This window comes from Ovis aries, chromosome 10 (genome assembly GCF_016772045.2).
Source record: "Ovis aries strain OAR_USU_Benz2616 breed Rambouillet chromosome 10, ARS-UI_Ramb_v3.0, whole genome shotgun sequence".
Classification (NCBI taxonomy): Eukaryota; Metazoa; Chordata; class Mammalia; order Artiodactyla; family Bovidae; genus Ovis; species Ovis aries.
The window spans coordinates 53,282,423-53,304,991 of NC_056063.1; the positions used below are offsets into that span (position 1 = coordinate 53,282,423).

Sequence of the window (22,569 nt, forward strand, 5' to 3'; positions counted from 1 at the left end):
ATTCTTTATCATCTGAACCACCAGGGAATATAGATATACATATATACATTGCAAAAGGAAATGGCAACCCTCTGCAGTATTCTTGCCTGGAGAATTCCACGTACAGAGGAGCCTAGGGGGCTACAGTCCATGGGTCCCAAGAGTCGGACACAACTTACCGACTAAACCACCACCACGACCACCACCACTTATATACATATATATGTATATAAATATAACCTTTAGAGAACATTTTCCATTTGACTTTTTTTTTTTTTTTTAAATTTTTGGCCCAGCCACACGGCATGTAAGATTTCAGCTTCATGGCTAGGGATCGAATCCCTGTCCCCTGCATTGGAAGCATGGAGTTTCACCCGTTGGATGGCCAGGGAAGTCCTTGTTTTCCATTTTAAATGTTCAAATCCTCAACACAGAATAAGGGCACATTAAGATAGGGATGTCCCAGTCCATAATGACTGCATCCTGCAATTGCCTGAACCTTTTAATGGGAATGTTTCTGTATCTTCTTATAGGTCACTTCTATGACTGTGTGGTTTTTCAGGAACTGTCTTGAAATGGGAAGGATTTGGTTAATTATTGGTGTGGCAGATGAATAAAGATGACCCAGGACATTCTAATGACTCGTTCCTCTCAGCAGTGTTCCAGATTCACTAAGCTTCTTTAAAGACTCCTGGCTGCCACGGAAGGTACATTTCAGAACCTGTAATAAGGGCCCCCACCTCGTGCGGCTCCGCTTCAGTGTTTTTTGCTCTCCAAGCACGTTTCGACACTGGAGTCTACTGCTGCTCTCAGATGAGAAAGAAGCTTCCAGGATGCTTTTCACATTTTTATAGGTGGTGAAATCACAAAACGATCAGAATTCTTACATTTACTTCAGGATGTAACAGATTGCTTTCCTATTTCCTGATCTCAGCCTTCCAAAGGACTTTTCTCTCCTAAAGATCTTGATTCCAAACAGCAGTGCATTTCCTGTGTGTGTATCCGGGCCCCAGTCTTCCAGGCACCATGGGCAGAGAAGAGAACCCTCCCAGTTTAAGTTTTCTGCTTTGTTTTTTAAAAGAGAATCCAAAATAGGTTGGATACTATGGCACCTGGTCAAGGTAGAGTTGTATGTACTGTTGATGCCAATTAAAAGGGTGATAACAGAAGTACATATTTTTGGTCTACCGAGGCCATAAATTGCAGAAAGAATTCACCAAAGACAGCAGGTCGGTGAGTGAGCTGGTTTAATTGAATTGGTATTTGTACAAGGTGACACCCTCTCTCATACCACCCACCCCCTCCCTGGGTGACTCAGCCACTGAAGGAGAAGCCTCTGAACTGTTCATTAACACAGGCAGGTGGAGGTGGAAACTGCTTTCAGTAAACCCCATGTACTCATTCGTCTCAGCTGGATCACCCGAGGGAATCACTGCAGATTGTTTAGACAGAAAGTCCTGGTTTTCTGCCCAAGACAGGTAAGTTGAATTATATTTGCAAAGGTAAAGACATTTGCTTTATTGCGTCACTTTCTCTGCTTCCTTTACAAGTGGTTAAAATTAGAACTTACTCTCTTAACTTTGTCCTCTTTCCAGTGAAATTTTGACAGCTTCCAACTGGCTGCTCTGCTTGTCCACAGCTCTGCTGCTCTTTGTTGTGATTTTAGATGGCGTTGCTTTTAAATTCTCCACAATTTTACACATTTCTGGCAGTAGAGAAATGAAAGCCTATTTGAGTTTCCATGTGGGAGCTGTCAGCTGGCAAATCTGGTCACACATAAGGATAGTAAATTCTTTAAGTCGAGGGGCCAGCATTTGCTGGTTTACTTTCTCAAGATACTATAAAAACCTTTTTGAAAAGGAGCTCCCTGTCTTCACAGATGATGCTTTTACTGAAATGGTGAGCTCTACCGTTTTAGAGATAAGAAGTCTTATTTGTTTTTCTTGGCTGCTGAAAACACTGCAAGTCAGTCACTGAGCTGTGTGAGAGGGCTAGCCCTCCACCCTGTCCTCTCCAAATAAGAAAATCATGTTTATTGAGTGAATGTACCAAGGAGTAAAGCAGGGCGGGATTAAGTGGCTGCGGGGTGGTATGCAGTTTCCTGCAGAGATTCGTTCGTGTGCATTTTGCCAACTTGACTATGTTATATCCTGAGTTCCAATTTACAAATTGATTAATGTACGTGGGGGCGATTTTCAATGTCTATTGAAATCCTCGTCCTGAAAAACCAGTTTTAGAAGTCCTTTGATAGGAATAGAAAAGTTATTTTAACCAGGCTTTCCTTTATAATTAATAGCTAAGCTGATTTGCCTGACCTGTGTTTTTTCTCCACCATTTCCATTCGAAACTCAGAGCTGTGGGAGTCAAACCCAGGCGCTAATCACGCTTAGAACGAGAGCTCTCTTTCCTTCAGAAGTATGCTTCCCACAGCACATCTGTCTCGGCCTTGAATTCTAGAGCTTCCATCACTTTCCATTGCTGAGCAGGTCACCTGCCATCTCAGAGGCATTTAGAGCTCAGTGCTCAAAGGTTACTGAGGAATTTTATAATTGGTTTTCAAACATTTATAGCAATCAGAAAGCTAAAGGGTGGCATTTGCGGATTATAATTTTGTCATGAAATGTGATCAGATTTAAAACTGGCTTTCTCTTCCACCGTTTATAATGCACAAATGGTCCTTCTGGTGTTTGCCGTCTTCTAGAACTTAAGTACTAGGAAAATCAATTTGAGAAAACTGTGAGATTACATCAATAAAAATTTTAGTAACATATTTGGTCGATTCTGAATGTCAGGGTAGACAGAGAATTCAGATAAAAGGCCAGGATTTTTATTAAAATTTTAGCTTCATGTGAAATCTTAGAGCCAACTGACATAAGTTTGCAACTGGAGCAGTCAGCCCCGTCTAAGAAGATGACGTAGTATGCACATGTAGGTTGTATGTAGGTTACAGGTTGTGATATTCACACTCAGAGCCAGCCTCACCTCGGCTGCCAGTCTGTAGGTGCTGTTCACCTGGCTGACTCCTCTAACTGCTGGAATTTTGACTGAAAGAGCTGAGAGATTCATTTTCCTGGGGACTTTGTCAACAAAGAGGAGATGTTTTGAATGACAAAGCCCAGACTGTGAGATGAACTGTATATAGTTAACTAAGCAGTCAACTGAAGCGATTTTCACTGATAGCGACCCTATGATTTGGGCATCGACTCCAAGCACTCTTCAAGAGGGATGTGATAGACTCATTGACCAGCCAGTGGTCCATGGGAAACCTTTGCTGGTCCCACAGTTTGTCTCCTGACATTATCCTGCTTCTAGGCTATTGGTTGATCATGTTTCTCTTGCTGAGAACTTTGAAATAAGGGTTTTGTGTATTAATTACTGGAAACTTGTTTGTAGTTGCTTGAAGTTTACTTTTGAATCAAAAGTCTTTATCAGATATATTTCTTAAGGGTTTCTAGTCCATTGTAAAGAAATCCATGTGATTTTAGAATTTGGTGAAGGCCTTTCCTTAAATGGATGTTCTGTCAGATAACAGCTATATTTATTAGATTTGTGTTTATGTTAGTTGCTAAATTTTTTAAAGATATGAATCATCCTTTTACTGTGATTATTAAATGGAAAAGTGCTTTTTATAGCTATCCATTAAACAACAACTGGCTTACTTCTAGTTCTGAACTCATTGTAATTGTATACTTTAGAGCTCTAAGTGTCTAAATAATTTACTCTGTTTCTAGACCCAAGTTTTCCTGGCCTAAAATATGATTAAGTCTCCTTTTAATGGAACCCTCTGGGAGAAAGTAATAAATCATATAGACCATGCTTTTTTAACTAGAATACACCCATCTCAGGAAACTGTGACAGTATTCCAGAAAATTCTCAGAAGCCACAGGAAATGCATAGTACATCCACGTCAAGAACTAATTTTAAATATTTTGGAGAAAATGGCCTCCCTGCAGCCTTACCTTCCTCCCTCATCTTTCCCAGTGTTCTCTCTCTTGTTAAGGAAACATTTGAAACGAATCTACAGAAGGCTGGAATCCAGATAGACTTGGATTTAATTATGACCCCACTTTGACCAAGTGTCACTTGTATGATCATACTTACCTCACAGTACCAGTGAATAAAAAGAAAATTTAGGGTTCCTACTTAATTATGCATAAATTTGTATAATAAGATAATATGACTTACATAGTCTTTCACAAAAACACAAAGAGATGTAAAACATGGAGAAAAAAATTCCGTACGAAAAATGTGGGACCTAGATTAAGAAAATCACAGACGTTTACTATAAGGCCTAAACTTTGTTGAGAAAAAACATCTTTGAGTAGATTCCTGGATGAACAGATTGAATGTCATCAATGTCAGCTCTTCTTAAACCACTTTATAGGATTCATGCAGTTCCAATCAAAAGTGTTGATAGAATATTTGTTTTGAAATCAAAGAAAATAATTTTAATGTTTATCTTAAGAAATTAATAATTAGAATAGCTGATAGAATTTCTACAAGGGAAATTAGTGAGGCGTGCTTGTATTAAATATTTAAATGTATTATAAAAAGACAATAACTAAAATAGTTTGTTTCTGTTGCAAAAAACTAATGGTAGATCTATGGAACAGAAGAGACAGCCGTGAAGCACATTCTGAATATGTAAGAAATTTTTTATGTGACAAAGGAAAAATCATGTATCAGTGGGAAAGAGATTATCAAAGTAAATTCATATAGATTGGAGTTTCTATGTAACAATAAAATACATTCTTTAATTAGAAGAAAATGTGTAAATATTTATTCATCTCATTTTTGCAACAATGTTCCTCTAGAATTGATTATGTGCCAGATACAATAATAATATTTGGAAATACAACTGTAGAGAAAATGGTCTTGGTTACAACCCTCAGATTTACAATGTGTATGTGTGTTGGAGACAAACTATTCAGCCACGAAAACAGGCAGTCTGTCTGGTAATGCTGTTATGGAGAGGTACTCTTTGCTTTGTGAACACTTAGTAAGCCTCTTAACTCAGCCTGGAGAAGTGGAGGTACAGACAGGTTGTGATGGCATCACTGAATGCCTCTAGGAGGATATGTAATGTGCGACCTGGAAAGTCTTTCCTGAAAGGAGAATATGGGTGAAGAGAGGCTCAGAAAGAATGCTTTAGGCAAAAACCGTAGAGTGAGCAACAGCATAAAGGTGATGAAAAGGATGGAGCCCTCAGGAATTGGAATGACTTAGTCTAGCAGTAGCTCAGATGGTAAAGCATCTGCCTGCAATGCAGGAGACCTGGGTTCAACCCCTGGGTTGGGAAGATCCCCTGGAGAAGGAAATGGCAACCCACTCCAGTATCCTTGCCTGGAAAACTCCATGGACAAAGGAGCCTGGCAGGCTGCAGTCCATGGGGACACAAAAGGTCAGATACGACTGCGTGGCTAAATTCCCTAGTCTCGCTGAAAGTAGAGTCTGAGTGAAGCATGGGGAGTGGGAAGAAAGAAGACCTACAGAAGGTACAGACTTGTCAACAATTTGGATTTTATCCTGACAGAAATGGAGGCCATTGAAGAATTTTAAGCAGAGTGGTGACTTGTGAGAATGGATTTAGAGTGAAAGTCTAGAGATTGGGAATATAGGTAGGAAGCTGTTAACACAGTAAGCAGATCATGCCAGCTTGAATATAGAAAGAAAGACAATCAAGAGAGATCTAGGAGAAGAGTTACAGTATTTGGTGATCACTTGGATTTTGAGGTCAGAAAAAAAGTTTTATTGATGGTCTACAGGGGTTTTAAGGAGTGAAAGAATTCATAAGGGCAAAGAGAGAGAATTACAAAGTTAGAAACTGCTAGTGAAAAATCAGAATTAGAAGCCAAATGAATACTGGGAAAGCAAAAATAAATATTTCTGACATAAAAAGATGTCAGACATATAAACATTTTCCTGTAAAGAAAATAAGAAAGCAATAAGAAATCTGTAATATTAATCAATGGATAATTCACAAAATAAGAAAATAACCAGTAAAATCATAAAAATATGCATTTGAGCCAAAATGATTCCACTTTCACCTATTAAATCATTAAAGAGACTAATAAATGACAATTCTAAATCCAATAAATAAGCCAATGTGTGGACATTCATGTGCTGAGGGTGGACTGTAAACTGGTATAAAGTTTATGGGAACATATTTCACAATAGAGACCAAGTACATTTTAGAAGTTACACCCCTTGGCAAATAATTTTACTTCTAAAGATCTATAAGACATAGATAAGAATAATAAAGGATGTGGTCAAAAGATTTGTATGGTTTTCTTGGAAAAAAACAGAGGAGTTATGTTATACTGATAGACCCATAAGATGAAATATTTTTAGTTGCAGAAGAATTAATAATTCAAATATTTTTAAATGGTATTGAAAATGTGCATCAATAGGCTGTAATATGCAAAATGATAATAATGATAATAAAACAACCCTGGAGGAAAAGAACAAAGGTTGATGAAAGGTATCTGACTTTTTCCTTCTTTGTGCTTTCTTATATTTTCCACATTTTCTGTTGAACATATATTACTAATACAATGAGAGATTTTACTGTGTAAACTTGAGATGAAGACTGACCACATGACAGAGCTGTAGTGAATATGATATAAGATTAAGATAAAGAACTTAGGGTAACAGTATTTTGGTTCATAGTGCATGGTCTAAATTTGAGTTTTTTGGCTTCCCTGGTGATTCAGAGGTTAAAGCATCTGCCTGCAATGCAGGAGACCTGGGTTTGATCCCTGGGTTGGAAAGATCTCCTAAAGAAGGGAATGGCAACCCACTCCGGTACTCTTGCCTGGAGAACCCCATGGATGGAGGAGCCCGGTGGGCTACAGTCCACGGTGTCGCAAAGAGTTGGACACAACTGAGCGACTTCACTTTCACTCATTTAGCAAATGTTTTCAGTTAGAACTGAAAATAGTGCTTGAGGGGCTCAGGCAATAGATAATTTTTATTAGATACAATTTTTGTTATTAATAATAAACATTAGGCCAGAGTCATGATATGAATTTAATCACTGTCACAGAGACTAGGACTCTGCATGCTGCAACTTGACGTTATCAACCATTCTTCAGTAGAGATTGGTGGCGGAAACAAGGGCAGCTGGGGGCTCATGCTAAAAGCAAGAACAAGCAGTAAAAACATTTTATGTTCGATGGTTTGTTGTTTAGTCGCTCAGTTGTGTCCAAACTCTTGTGAACTTATGGACTGTAGCCCTCCAGGTTCCTCTGTCCGTGGGACTTCCCAGGCAAGAATACCGGAGTGGGCTGCCATTTCCTTCTCCAGGGGATCTACCTGACCCAGGGACTGAACCTGTCTCTCTCACATATCCTGCATTGGCAGGCAGATTCTTTACCAGTGAGTCACCCGGAAAGCCCTTGGTCGATGGTTTTCAGACTCCAGATTCGCTGGCTCCAAGATTTCCTCTGTGCTACATTCTGAACTATTTCACCCTCAGTAAGCAAGTTTTCTAATGGTAAGTGTAGACTGGGAAGCTGTGTAACTAAAGAAATAGCAAATTTCTAACCATCACAGCAGGCTAAGCAAGTCTTTCCCAGCCTCGTAATTATTGGATTTCCTTCTACAGTGCGTGTGAAGGCTAAACATAGTCCACTAATTTAAATGCAATTATTAACGTTTACACTTTGTGAAGCGCTGTTTGTTTTATTCGTACGTAATATTTCATGTTCTTTTAGGTGATAATTAGTTGCTTGGTGGTTTGTTGTATTTATCTCACAGAAGATAATGCTGTTGTTTATTGGTTTGTAATTATAGAGTCTCTCTTATTCTTCTGTTGAAAATAGTTTAATAGCGTTTGTGCTTTTTTCAGTTTCTAGGCGTTTTTCCCTATTATCAGTGATTTCTGGGAAGCAAGTACTAGTAGGTATTATCGAACCATGAAGGCTTTTTCATACACAAAAATGAATACCACCAAGCTACATATGTCATTCTAAGCAGTTTTGCTGTGTTTATTTCCATAGTCTGTGTTTGCTTTTAGTTTTCCCCCTATCACTTAAGTGATTTCTCCTAGGTAACTATTCACATTTGGTCTTTTCCTTGTATGCCTGTGGTGGATTCATGTTGATGTGTGGCAAAACCAATACAATATTGTAAAGTAATTAACCTCCAATTAAAATAAATTTATTTTTTAAAAAAAGATATCAATTTACCTAAGTATATTAGAAGCTCAGTAAATTAACTCTGGAGAGTTAATTAACTCTGGAGCATCCAACTATCTCTCTGCTGTTCCCATGATACTTTATTAAGAAGATCAGAGAAAGTCTGCCCCAAATCTCTCTCTTGGTGGAGTTCCATTTCTGTTGCAAAGGAAATGTCATTCTCCTCACCCTTTCTTTTAACCTGGTAACTTTCTACCTGTTGGCACCTTTTTATTTCCCCAGCTTCTGGGACAGGAACTCTGATGTCAGGTCCATTTGGGTTGGAATCCCAATTGTGCACTGGCTGTGTTACTTGAGGCAAAGTACTCATCCTAAAAACCTTTTTCCAAAAAGAGCGAATTTTTTTCCTACTTTCCTTGTTTTCTTTTTTTATTAAAGGACATTCACTTCACTTCACTTCAGTCACTCAGTTGTGTCCGACTCTTTGTGACCCCATGAATCGCAGCACGCCAGGCCTCCCTGTCCATCACCAACTCCCAGAGTTCACTCAGACTCACGTCCATCGAGTTGGTGATGCCATCCAGCCATCTCATCCTCTGTCGTCCCCTTTTCCTCCTGCCCCCAATCCCTCCCAGCATCAGACTCTTTTCCAATGAGTCAACTCTTCCCATGAGGTGGCCAAAGTACTGGAGTTTCAGCTTTAGCATCATTCCTTCCAAAGAAATCCCAGGGCTGATCTCCTTCAGAATGGACTGGTTGGATCTCCTTGCAGTCCAAGGGACTCTCAAGAGTCTTCTCCAACACCACAGTTCAAAAGCATCCATTCTTCAGTGCTCAGCCTTCTTCACAGTCTAACTCTCACATCCATACATGACCACTGGAAAAACCATAGCCTTGACTAGACGGACCTTTATTGGCAAAGTAATGTCTCTGCTTTTCAATATGCTATCTAGGTTGGTCATTACTTTTCTTCCAAGGAGTAAGCGTCTTTTAATTTCACGGCTGCAGTCACCATCTGCAGTGATTTGGGAGACCCCAAAATTAAAGTCTGACACTGTTTCCACTGTTTACTCAGCTATAAAACAGAAAGGACTAATATCACCCCCTCTCCACATTTCCAACTCCTGCACTGCCTTCTGCAAAAAGACTCTGACTTCACTGAAATCATTCATTATAAAGTTTACTTAGGTGGAGAAGGAGGATAATCACAGTATCAGCCTTAAGGCATTATGTGGGTATGTATTATGCATAATACATACATGCATGCGTGCTAAGCCGCTTCAGTCATGTCTGACTCTTTGTGACTCTATGGACTGTAACCCAACAGGCTCCTCTGTCCATGGATTCTCCATGCAAGAATACCGGAGCGGGTTGCCGCGCCCTCTTCCAGAGGATCTTCCCCGACCCAGAGATTGAACCCATGTCTCCTGCAGCTCCTGCAGTGCAGGCGGACTCTTGACTGTTGAGACACCAGGGAAGCCCTAAGCATAATACATATACAATCTAAGCTGAATAGGGCTAACGCTATCACATGACCGAGTATCAGTGGTGAACTCTTTTTGTTGGCGTTTTTCTCTTTTTTTCTTTCATCTTCTAGTTTGTTATCCTATTTTCTGCTCTGCATTTTTTTTTTTCTTTTCTGTCTTGCTCTTCCTGGTCTCTTTCATCTCTGCACCACCTCATTCCAGTTGCTTTGCTCACACAATCTTTCTTAGGGAGAGTTAGCCGGGAGTGGTAACCCGTAGCACTTATTAGGTATATCGAGAGGCATTTTGTCCTTGGGAGGGAAGAGAGAAACCCACAAAGTCTTTTTGTCAGGAGGACCCAAAAGATGGAGAGGAGTGCAGCTTAGCTGGGAGGTGACCCAGGGCAGTCTTAGAGTTGGGCTAGCAGGAGCTGGGGCTGACTGGCTCCGGGGGCAGGCAGATCATGTGATGACCTAAATCTCTCAAGGAAGTGCTATTATTCAAGATAGAAATTGAGAAGGCTCAAAGGGAGATGAAGAGGATCCGAAAAGGGACAGCAATTGAAGAAATAGGGGATGTTTGATAGTTTCAAATGCATCCAAAGAAAACCGTGGAAAACTTAACTGGCTTTGTAATTCAGAATTTAAGAAGACCAATTTTTTTCTAAAATCTAAATACACATGTCTTTGGGCAAAACTGTAGAATTGGATACAAACTATCACCTTCTGGTGTTTGGCCACTAAGAGGAAATGAAAGAGAGGCCAAAAGTGGAAAAGATTTTTTTTTTCCTTTTACAATATTGACTTTTTTGGCCATGCCATGTGGCTTCCCCAACCAGGGGTCAAACCCAGGTCCCTGCAGTGGAAGTGTGAAGTCCTAACCACTGGACAGCCAGGGAAGTCCCTCCCTATTGACTTTTGACAACATGATTTCACATCAGAGTTTTCAACTTAAGCATTTGGTGGTTTAAAAGGCAAAAGTTTCTGGAGCTCCCAGCATAATAGAGACACATCTTTTTACACATCTTTTACCATGATATTACACATTTAAAATATAGTTGTTGGCATATGTGCCAGTAACGGCATTTTGAGAGGCCAAGATGACAGTTGCATCGTTCTCATGAGAAGTTTAAAACTTGATTGGAAGGAGGCCAAGGAAAGCACTTAGAAATTAATCTAATTGGCTGAACTGAGACTATTGAAGTGTGATTATCTGGGTGTTAAGTAAATATGAAACAGCATAATCTCAGCTGCCGAAATAAGTAATTTCTTTAAAAAATAATATAACAATGAGATTTTGCTGCATGTATTTCTTGACATTACCAATTTGAAAGGTTTTTAATCTCCAATCCATTCTACAAACAGTTATTTGTTTAACAAGAGCATTATTCACAAGGACCTATATTGTTGATCCATTTTTAATAGCAATATAGAAAATTTCTTTACATGTAAAAAATGTATATTCTGGTCAAGATGGAGAGTGTTCCATTGTAAATTGTAGAATTTCTGTGGAATTAGAGGTTGATGAAAGAGGAGCTTACACCTTAAAGGTTTTAGATTGGAGCTTCTAGAAATGGTTCTGGGGCCACCAAATGGGCTGACATAAGAAGATAATTAGGGTGCTGTGGCCAATGGGTCCTAAGGAAAAATAAAAGAGCAGATAACCCTGAGGAAGTTTGTGCAGTTGTGAGTGAAACATGTAGATTTGATGGAAAAAAAAATTTCCCACTGTTATTAGTCATTTTTCACTTAAAAAAAGCTCCTGCGTACTTATTAAACTATTATCATTTAAAAATAGAATACATTATAGTTTCCTGTCTCATTTCACATCAGAGTTTTCAACTTAAGCTTTTGGTGGTTTAAAAGGAGTCGATGGACAGCAAGCAGCTAGGAAAGAGTATAAAACATTATCAAGCCAGTGAGTAGGGAGAGAGATTCAGAGAAGGAGTCAGGTAAGGAATAGTGCCAGGCCACTCACGGCGTCGGTGTGGCCACGGGAGGGGAGAGGCTCGGGGTTGAGCTGCCCAGTGGCGATGGAGCAGCTGTTTACTGCTGCTGCTCCTCCCAGCTCCTCTCCCATTATCTCCCATCTTTTGGAACTTGCGGGCACTTCCTGCATATCTGGGATTGGCTACATCACATGATACTTTGTGCAACACACAGTATCCTGCCCTGAGAAGACCCTGGCACCTAATTGCAGTTCCTGGCTGTCCCTTCCTCTGTGACCTTGGCCAGGTTATTTAGCCTCTCTTGAGTTCCTATAATTAGAGGTAATGATACTCACCTGGAGGATTGAATAAGACGATGTGCACTAAGCATGTGGCACAATCTGAAGCAACAGTAGGAACTAAACACATGATCTTTCTTGCTATGGGCATCAAACACACGGACATGTTGCAAGAAAAAGTGTTTTACTAATTAAAGAGTCACTAGTATCTCATATTTTGAAGACCACCATGGGCTTTTAGACCTTCTGTTTCAGACCTACACAGTGACCTTGTAACAGGCAAGAAGAGCACTAAGCTTGAGTGATAAAAATGTGAAAGAGTAAACTCAGGAAGAAACTAGGAGGTTTACTTCTCTCTCGCCCAAAGTTAAAAATTAGATCATCCGGGGCTGTCTGGCAACTCTGTAAGGAACCCTGCTCCTTCTAACTTCCCGCTCTGCCGTTGTTAGTGTGTGACTTCAGTCCTGAGGTTAGTTCATAGTCCAAAGATGGCCACTTTTACCTTCAGTCTGGCAGTTTCAGAGATGGAAAATGTGAAGTACAAAAGGCCTAATTCTTCCCAGGAACTTTCATGAAAGAGGGAACAAGTTGAAACTGGGGTGTCCCAGAGAAAGCGAGTGAGGTCATTGGAAGCTATTCCTAGAAAGTATCCCAGAGACTCTGGGTGGAGCCAGAGAGGTGTTTATGGGATACCAGAGGCTAATCATCGGAGAGGGCAATGGCAACCCACTCCAGTACTCTTGCCTGGAAAATCCCATGGACGGAGAAGCCTGGTAGGCTGCAGTCCATGGGGTCGCAAAGAGTCAGACATGACTGAGCGACTTCACTTTCACTTTTCACCTTCATGCACTGGAGAAGGAAATGGCAACCCACTCCAGTGTTCTTGCCTGGAGAATCCCAGGGACAAGGGAGCCTGGTGGGCTGCCATACATGGGGTCGCACAGAGTCGGACATGACTGAAGCGACTTAGCAGCAGCAGCAGAGGCTAATCATTGGCAGGGAGACAGCAGTAAGGGACCTGATCTTGTCTGGATGTCGGAGCTTATGACTCCTTCTGGACCAAAGTGTGAAAATATCAGATACTTTAGCAGGATCTGATTAGAGCCAGCCTTGAATAGAAGGTGTGTATGTGTGTGTGAAGGAAATGGCACCCCACTGCAGTGTTCTTGCCTGGAGAATCCCAGGGATGGGGGAGCCTTGTGGGCTGCCGTCTATGGGGTCGCACAGAGTTGGACACGACTGAAGTGACTTCGCAGCAGCAGCAACAGCATGTGTGTGTTAGTCTCTCAGTCATGTCCGACTCTTTGTGACCACATGGACTGTAGCTCTCCAGATTCCTCCGTCCATGGGGTTCTCCAGGTAAGAATACTGGAGTGGGTTGCCATTCCCTTCTTCAGGGGATCTTCCTGACCTGGCTTCGAACCCAGGTCTCCTGCATTACAGGCAGATTCTTTACCATCTGAGCCACCAGGGAAGCCCAAATATACGGAGTTGCTACATATTACCACACTCCTCTGTCCGTGGGATTTCCCAGGCAAGAATACTGGTGTGGCTTGCAATTTCCTTCTCCAGGGGATCTTCCCAACCCAGTGATCAAACATAGGTCTTGTATATCTCTTGTACTACAGGCAGATTCTTTATCTGCTGAGCCACTGGGGAAGAGTAAATATAAGGTAAAGAGGAGGTGCTGTTCTCTCTACAACTGCAGGGAGTCCCTGGCAGAGAGGAAAAGATGATGAACCTTGAGCTGGAAAACCTCAGGCGGAGTCCCAGCTCTGCCTCTCAGCCACTGCTCTAGCCATGTCTCTGCTAAGTTGGGATTATATTACTCTTAGAACATGGCTATGGAGATGAAATGAGATAAATTATATACTACTATAACATCATCTACAGAATTGTTATTGTCTGAACTCTCCTCTTTCTTACCCAGCAGAGCCTAAAGGGGCAGCAGAAGCCTGGCTTGGGGGGAAATTGAGGTGGAATATGGGGAGGATACCAAGGAAAATCTAAATAAACAACATCCAGATAGAACCCTACATAGGTCACCTTTAAGTCTGGCTTCTTTCGCTTAGCTTGTTTCAAGTTTCATCCACATTGTAATGCGTATCAACATTTCATTTCTTTTAGTTGCCAACTAATATTCCACTGTATGGGTGTACCTCATGCTGTGTGCCCATTCATCCATAGATGGGCATCTGGGTTATTTTCGCTTTTTGGCTATTTGGAATAATGCTGCCATGACCATTTGTGTGCACATTTTGTACGGACCTAGGTTTGTAAGCTAGGAAGTGTCAGGGAATACACAGATTAGGCTGCTCTGTGTGTTTGTTTGCTGCAGTGATTCCTTGAGAAGCTGTCCTGGTTCTCCTGCTGCCAGGCACTGGGGGCAGAGATCACGGGACTCCAGAGATGTCAAGAGTCAGACAGGCCCTGCTGTGTACCTGCCCTCTCTCAATATAATGCTAGGTACCTGTCCTGTCTTGCAGTGACTCATCACAAGCATTATTGCTGGTTGCCGAGGAATGAGTTGGCTTCACTTTAGAACCAGATTCTGCTTGTTTCCACTTTGGCAGGTTACATCCTCTCCCTGAGCTTCAGGTGTCGTATCTGGGAGACGGAGGTAATAGCTGCTGTGCAGAGTTTATGTGAGGAAGAGTTTATGATGCCCGTGAGTTACCCTGTCGAGAACAGATACTATGGCTATGGACAACTGCCCTGTGCAGTGGGGCCATTAAAAAAATGAAGTTCAGAGATACGGTGGCAGGAAGCTGTTTGAATGACTTGGCTATTTTAGAAATGTTTAAACTACTTCCCCCATAAGGACTCGATTAGTTTGCTGGGGCTGCCAAAACAAAGTACCACAGGCTGGTAAGAGAAACTTGTTATCTGGGAGATTTCCTTGGAAGTCCTAAGGTTAAGGCTCTGAGCTGCCAATGCAGGGGGTAGGGCTCCGTCCCTGGTTGGAGAACTGGGATCCCACATGCCATGTGGTGGGGCCAAAAGATTTTTTAAAATATTTTTAAGAAAGAAAGAAATTTGTTGTCTCATAGTTCTGGAGGTTGGAAGTCTGAGATCAAGGTGTCCTCAGTTTTGAGGCCTCCCTTCTCAGTTTCAGAATGGCCACCTTCTTTCTGTCTGCGTCCTCTCACACCAGAGAAAAGGTGTCTTTGTGCATCCAAATTCCTCTTCTTATAAGGTCAGAGGAGAGATTGGATTAGGTCTCACCCTAATGGCCTCATTTTAATGTAATCACTTCTTTAAAAGCCCTGCCTCCAAATACAGACACATCCTGAGATACTGGGGTGTTAGAAACTTTGAAAAGGACATAACTCAGTGCATAGTAAGCACTGAAGGGGCTTCTACTCTGTCCCACAGGCTGGAAATGAGAAGACAGCCTTGGGTCTGACCTACAGGACGCTCGGTCTTTTGGGAGAGACAAATAAGCAGTTAATTGCCAAATGCCTCTTCTCTGTGGACCCTGCCCTGTGTTTCATGGTTGAGTTTTCAATCTCTCCAAATACATTGCCAGCTGTACATTCAGCATTCTGCCCACGTCAGAATCCCAGTTCAGTTGGCTACAAACCCTTCAGGTCTCTATTGGCTCAGGAAAAGGTTTATCAGAGCCCATTTAGAAACAGAAAGTTGGTTACCCAAGAGCCCGGAGAAGTGAGGCCAGACTGAGGTGAAGTGAACAAGTGGTTGAGAATGAAGTTTGCCAGGTCCTTTTTCCTCCCCTTTCTTCCAAATTTGAGGGGCCTCCAAATACATGAACAACTTCACTTTTGAGGACTTCCCTGGTAGCCCAAACGGTAAAGCGTCTGCCTGCAATGCAGAAGACCAGAGTTCAATCCCTGGGTCGGGAAGATCCTCTGGAGAAGGAAACGGAAGCCCACTCCAGTACTCTTGCCTGGAAAATCCCATGGATGGAGGAGTGTGGTAGGCTACAGTCCATGGGGTCGCAGAGTCAGACATGACTGAGCGACATCACTCACTCACTCACTCACTCACTCACTCAAATACATGAGACAGGGTCTGCCCTACACCCCTTGCGTGTCCAGCACCCAGTGGCCCAGGCTGTGCATCTCCTCCCCACTCCCAACCACACCTCCTCTGTGTCTTTGCTTTACACTTTCTGAGGTGATAGAAGCCTGTGTCATCATCTTGATGGACAAATCTGACCCTCAAAACAACCACAGTTCATCTCATTTTACACAGAAGGGAGCTGAACTACAAATATCATCCCCAAAGGGACACAGTAAATAGTAAACCTTAGATGCAGGTCTTTCCAATTCCCTGGTGGCGAGGTGGTAAAGAATCCGTCTGCCAAACAGGAGATGTGAGTTGACCCCTGGGTTGGGAAGAACCCCAGGAAAAAGAAATAGCAGTCCACTCCAGTATTCTTGCTTGGAGAATCCCATGGACGGAGGAGCCTGGCAGGCCACAGTTCATGGGGTCACAAAAGAGTTGGACACGAGTTAATGACAACTTTTAAATTTCACTGAGACCTTGAGACTCTCTGCGGAGTGAATAGCTGTCAGTCTTATGCTGGTTGTTAGTCTGAGGTTGGGTCCCCTCGAAGCAGTGACTGAGAGGCCCTTGGGTGCCTGTGATTTATGAAGGGTATGTGTCTGAGAGAAGGAGAAAGGGAAGAGGGGGAGGGTTGGGGAGGCAGGGGAATGAGCTGGGCAATGATGCGCCCCCTGCTGGCCCAACGTCTGCCATGGCGAGGGCGGAAGCACCAGTCGCCTGCAGACGTGGCTCTGCATTCCAGGGTAGTCAAGTTGCTGGCTGCAGGTGTCATGGATGAGGGTGTATAACTGGCAGTCCCACCAGCCAAGGGCAATTTCCCAGAAGAGATGAAGCTGTGAGCCCATAGTGCCAAGCACTAGGCTGGTAAAGTCACCAGCAGCTTCCACTTCTCACCCACTCTTGGGGCACTGATATTCTAAATGAAGACCCTAGGGAAACGATGCCTTGATCCACAAAATATATCTTTACCTTTTCAGGTCCTATAGGCCATTATCGTAGGAGATACATTTGAACCAGAGGGTGGGAGATGGGGGCTTTATAACCCCCACATTATACCTGTAAACTGCTGTCTGACGATGCAACTCTAAGTCTCACTCATTTATAGTTTGACAAGGTGATTTTTGTGTACCTTGTTCAGATGATCACCACACCCTTATGAGGTAGGTAGTGGGTTTCGTTAGACCATTTTACAGGGAGATTAAGTGGTTCAGAACTTTGATGTCATGAAGCTGGACCTAGGACTTGATTCTGACTCAAGATGGAGGGCCCCTCCCACATTCCATACACCATCTGGTGGGATGGACTCTGCAAAAAATATAACACCCCACCTAGGGTGACCAAGTCATCGCTATTGGCCCAGGACTTTTCCAGTTTAAAAACTGCTGCTGCTGCTGCTAAGTCACTTCAGTTGTGTCCGACTCTGTGTGACCCAATAGACAGCCGCCCACCAGGCTCCCCCGTCCCTGGGATTTTCCAGGCAAGAACATTGAAGTGGGTTGTCATTTCCTTCTCCAATGCATGAAAGTGCAAAGTGAAAGTGAAGTCGCTCAGCCGTGTCTGACTCAGCAACTCCATGGACTGCAGCCCACCAGGCTCATCCGTCTGTGGGATTTTCCAGGCAAGAGTACTGGAGTAGGGTGTCACTGCCTTCTCTGGTTTAAAAACTGAGAGTCCCACATTTGTGGAAATTCAGGGCTGACTTCTCTGTTAAGCAGAAAGGCCACACCTGGGACTCACAGTACCTTTAGGGCCCCAGAACAGACACTTGTCATATGATCTTTCTTGCCTCCACCTCCTGGTTCAGTGCCAAGCTCTCAATGCATATTTAGTCATTGAATAAATGAATTAACTGATGGGCTGATTCAGTCAATTGCTTGTCCTGTAACATAGGGGACAGTAAATACTCCTGACTTCAGTATCTTCATCTGTAAAATAAATACATTGGAATAGATGAACTCTCATGTTCTCAGGGGACAGTTTATATCATGTGTTTGTTATACCAGGTTATGGGACTGTCCATGTCATTGAAAACTGTGTATCATTAGCAATGAACGAGCCCCTTGTTGATTCTTTGTTAAGTCGTTGTCGTGTTTTTCCCCATCCCCATTTTTCTTTTAGGTCCTGACTGGAAGGGAGCATGTCCAATCTCACCTTGAGAAAAACATCTCCCACAGGAAACGGTAATGTAGCTGCCATTTCCCTTACTCCGAAATTTTAAAAATCTGGGGAAAACAATCCATAGTTCCTAATTTTTTCATGTAGCTATGAAATGCTTAGAAGCAGCAGTCTAATTTCATTAACATGGCCAAAGTTAGGCTTAAGATAAAAGTCAGGGTGCTGTAGATTTCACTCATCCAATTGCAATTCAAAGATTTCTTTTAAAAATCAAGTATAGGTGGCCTTCTGTACTTCTGACTCCCATGAGATCAAAGAATCACATTATTTATAATCAGAAGCACCAGGACTTATTGAGTACTATAAGCACTTCCAAAACAGTCTTGTGTGTCCTTCCAAGGTATATTTCTTTCTGAGCAAAGTGGCAGTATTGATTTAGCTGAGGCCTGTGGTTCTACATTCCCAGGTGCAGGGCAGGGCTTCATAACGTGCACAGGTAGTTTCAGTTGGCACCCGAGCAGTCTTATATGTTATGTTATCTTTGATGATAGGTGTGGGATTTGTTCTTTCTTGCCAGTGCATCCTACTTTGATATAGTACTGGAGGTTCTAGCCTAGAAGATGGAGGCTGGACCATCAGATGCGCCTCTCAAGATTTCCAAGTTAGCAGACACACACTCAACTCCATGGCACTGTATCTCTTGAGGTTTCATTTTTCTGTTGTTAGATATGAAGACTACCACACAGGGGACCACACTGAGGCAACAGGGTTTCCAGGAGGTCAACAAAAGAAGGACTTTCTTACAGGATAACAGCTGGATAAAGAAACGTCCTGAAGAAGAAAGGTAAGAGGGCGTGGGGAGGGAGGAAGGGGGAGAAGAAAGAGCTATTCTCCATTTGGGAAACTAATGGCCAACTGGAAAGTGGATGCTTGTTTTTCCTAGAGCACTTTGTTGCTTGGCCTCATTTTTGGTAAGATTTAGTAAGCATACATTGGTTATATCAGATTTTTAACAGTATCTCTACCATCTTAAATATCCATATACCTAAAAGAATATGAGTTGTGAGTGAGAGAAAGCAGGATTTCATCATTATGAGTAGCGTAGACATTGATAACCTGAAAAAAAAAAAGACATTCCAGTTTCCAAAAAGGTAATATTTAGTCCATGATGGGGATATTCCTGGTATATATTGATCATGTCTGTTGAAACAAATGGAAGTATGACTCCAAGTTTACAAGTTTAATAATAATGTATCTGAAATTTCCTTATGAGCAAGTGAAATAGATAAATTCTCGGCTTGTTTTACTTCCCACTGGCTGTATACCTCTAGATCCAGGTAGGTGCCAAATGCAGTGTCACTTCGTGAGTCAAGACATTTACCACCAAGAAAGTATTGTCTGTTTTAAGCATTACATCTATTAGCTGTATGTTTAAAGGTTTGAAGACTATGTCCCTAAACATATTGCCTCATTGCCAGCACGGGTTTATAATAGGTGTTTGTCCAACCCAGATATATTTATTATAAATTGTGTGTGTGTATATGTGTGTGTGTGTGTGTGTGTGTGTGTGTGTGTGTGTGTGTGTAGGAGGCCATCTGTGGGGTCGCACAGAGTCGGACATGACTGAAGTGGCTTAGCAGCAGCAGCAGCAGCATACACACACATACGTGTGTGTGTCCTTAGTCACTCAGTTGTGTCCGATTCTTCGACTCCATGGACTGTAACCTGCCAGGCTCCTCTGTCCATGGGGACTTGCCAGGCAAGAATACTGGAGAGGCTTGCTATGCCCTCCTACAAGGGATCTTCCCAACCCAGGGATTGAACCCAGGTCTCTCGCATTGCAGGCAGATTCTTTACTGTCTGCATCACCAGGGAAGCCCAAGAATACTAGAGTGGGTAGCCTAGCTCTTCTCCAGGGGAACTTCCTGACCCAGGATTGAACTGGGGTCTCCTGCATTGCAGACAGATTCTTTACCAGCTGAGCTACCTGGGAAGCCCATGTATGTACATATGTGTGTATCTACATATATAGATACACGCATATGCATATGTTCCTTGATTCCCTCTTACATGTCAAGCTAGATGCTAGATACTTTACATATAAAGCTTCACTAAATCTCACAACTATCATCAGTTCAGTTCAGTTCAGTCTCTCAGTTGTGTCCGACTCTTTGCAACCCCATGAACTGCAGCACGCCAGGCCTCCCTGTCCATCACCAGCTCCCAGAGTTCACTCAAACTCATGTCCATCGAGTCAGTGATGCCATCCAGCCATCTCATCCTCTGTCATCCCCTTCTTCTCTTGCCCTCAATTCCTCCCAGCATCAGGATCTTTTCCAAAGAGTCAACTCTTCGCATGAGGTGGCCAAAGTACTGGAGTTTCAGCTTCAGCATCAGTCCTTCCAATGAATATTCAGGACTGATCTCCTTTAGGATGGACTGGTTGGATCTCCTTGCAGTCCAAGGGACTCTCAAGAGTCTTCTCCAACACCACAGTTCAAAAGCATCAATTCTTCGGCGCTCAGCCTTCTTCACAGTCCAACTCTCACATCCATACATGATCACTGGAAAAACTATAGCCTTGACTAGATCGATCTTTGTTCACAAAGTAATATTTCTACTTTTGAATATGCTATCTAGGTTAGTCACAACTTTCCTTCCAAGGAGTAAGTGTCTTTTAATTTCATGGCTGCAATCACCATCTGCAATGATTTTGGAGCCCCAAAAATAAAGTCTGACACTGTTTCCACTGTTTTCCCATCTATTTGCCATGAAGTGATGGGCCCAGATGCCATGATCTTAGTTTTCTGAATGTTGAGCTTTAAGCCAACTTTTTCACTCTCCTCTTTCACTTTCATCGAGAGGCTTTTTAGTTCCTCTTCACTTTCTGCCATAAGGGTGGTGTCATCTGCATGCCTGAGGTTGTTGATATTTCTCCTGGCAATCTTGATTCCAGCTTGTGCTTCTTCCAGCCCAGCGTTTCTCATGATGTACTCTGCATATAAGTTAAATATGCAGGGTGACAATATACAGTCTTGATGTACTCCTTTTCCTATTTGGAACCAGTCTGTTGTTCCATGTCCAGTTCTAACTGTTGCTTCCTGACCTGCATTCAGGTTTCTCAAGAGGCAGGTCAGCTGGTCTGGTATCCCCATCTCTTTCAGAATTTTCCACAATGTCTTGTGATTTACACAGTCAAAGTCTTTGCCGTAGTCAATAAAGCAGAAATAGATATTTTTCTGGAACTCTCTTGCTTTTTCGATGATCCAGCAGATGTTGGCAATTTGATCTCTGGTTCCTCTGTGTTTTCTAAATCCAGCTTGAACATCTGGAAGTTCATGGTTCACATACTGCTGAAGCCTGGCTTGGAGAATTTTGAGCATTACTTTGCTAGCATGTGATATGAGTGCAATTGTGCAGTAGTTTGAGCATTCTTTGGCATTGCCTTTCTTTGGGATTAGAATGAAAACTGACCTTTTCCAGTCCTGTGGCCACTGCTGAGTTTTCCAAATTTGCTGGCATATTGAGTGCACCACTTTCACAGCATCATCTTTCAGGATTTGAAAGAGCTCAACTGGAATTCCATCACCTCCACTAGCTTTGTTCGTAGTGACGCTTTTAAAAGGCCCACTTGACTTCACATTCCAGGATGTCTGGCTCTAGGTGAGTGATCACACCATCGTGATTATCTGGGTGGTGAAGATCTTTTTTGTACAGTTCTTCTGTGTTATTCTTGCCACCTCTTCTTAATATCTTCTGCTTCTGACAGGTCCATACCATTTCTGTTCTTTATTGAGCCCATCTTTGCATGAAATGTTCCCTTGGTATGTCTAATTTTCTTGAAGAGATCATACAAGGTAGGTATTACATTCTCATTTTACAGAAGAGGAGTCTGAGGCTCAGAGAAGTTAGGTAACTTGTCCAAGAGCACACAGCTATTACATGGTAGAGCTGAGAGCAACATGACCCATTGTCTTTCTGTTACACCAGTGGTTCTCAGTCAGGGACAATTTTGCTTCGAGGGGATGTTTGACAAGGTCAGGAGACATTAATAGATGTTAAAACTAGGGGTGGGGTACTCCTGGCATCTAGTCAGTAGAGACTAGGAATGCCACTAAACAACCTATTAATACAATGCGCAGGACACTCCTCACAACAAATAATGAGCAAACCCATAATGTCAAGAGCACTGAAGATGGGAAGCGCTGCATTACAGGATACTTACTCCAAGCTTTCTACTAAACTATCCATGAGTGGTTGTTTGAGGAGCATACTTGTAATTGGTGAACAAAAATGTCTCTTAAATTCTGTTGTTAAATTCTACTATTTTAAGGAACCATAGGGGTATTTGGAGATAGACTAAGTTTTGGAGATAACACTCTTAGACAACAATCAGTTCCACACACTAAGTTTTGGAGTTAACACCCTTGGACTACAGTCATTTCCTTCTATAAAGCAACACTTACTGCTTCTCTTGAAACCTATTATGACATTTCTATTTTTCCAAAGTGACAGAGGGAGATCAAAGGTAAATTTGGCGCTGCAAGTATTTGCACAGATGTGGGGAGATAGAGATGTCTAAGACAGTTTACAGTCGGTAGGAGTGATGGTTTTAT

General features: G+C 42.3%; 1 protein-coding gene across 22 annotated transcripts in view; it reads left to right on the forward strand.

Moving 5' to 3' along the window:
- The first annotated feature begins 1,317 nt into the window (after positions 1-1,317).
- The window catches only part of SCEL (sciellin), a 125,830-nt gene continuing 104,578 nt past the window's right edge, over positions 1,318-22,569 (forward strand). For 19 of the 22 annotated variants that reach the window (XM_012184803.5, XM_042254960.2, XM_012184806.5 and 16 more), the window contains exons 1-3: positions 1,318-1,457; positions 17,957-18,018; positions 18,680-18,797. In XM_012184803.5, coding sequence (XP_012040193.2) covers positions 17,976-18,018; positions 18,680-18,797 — 161 coding nt within the window. In that variant the 5' untranslated portion in view covers positions 1,318-1,457; positions 17,957-17,975. Of the gene's footprint in view, positions 1,458-7,341; positions 7,475-17,956; positions 18,019-18,679; positions 18,798-22,569 lie in introns of all 22 variants that reach the window. The other 3 variants (XM_060394152.1, XM_060394155.1, XM_060394163.1) reach the window with 1 other exon arrangement.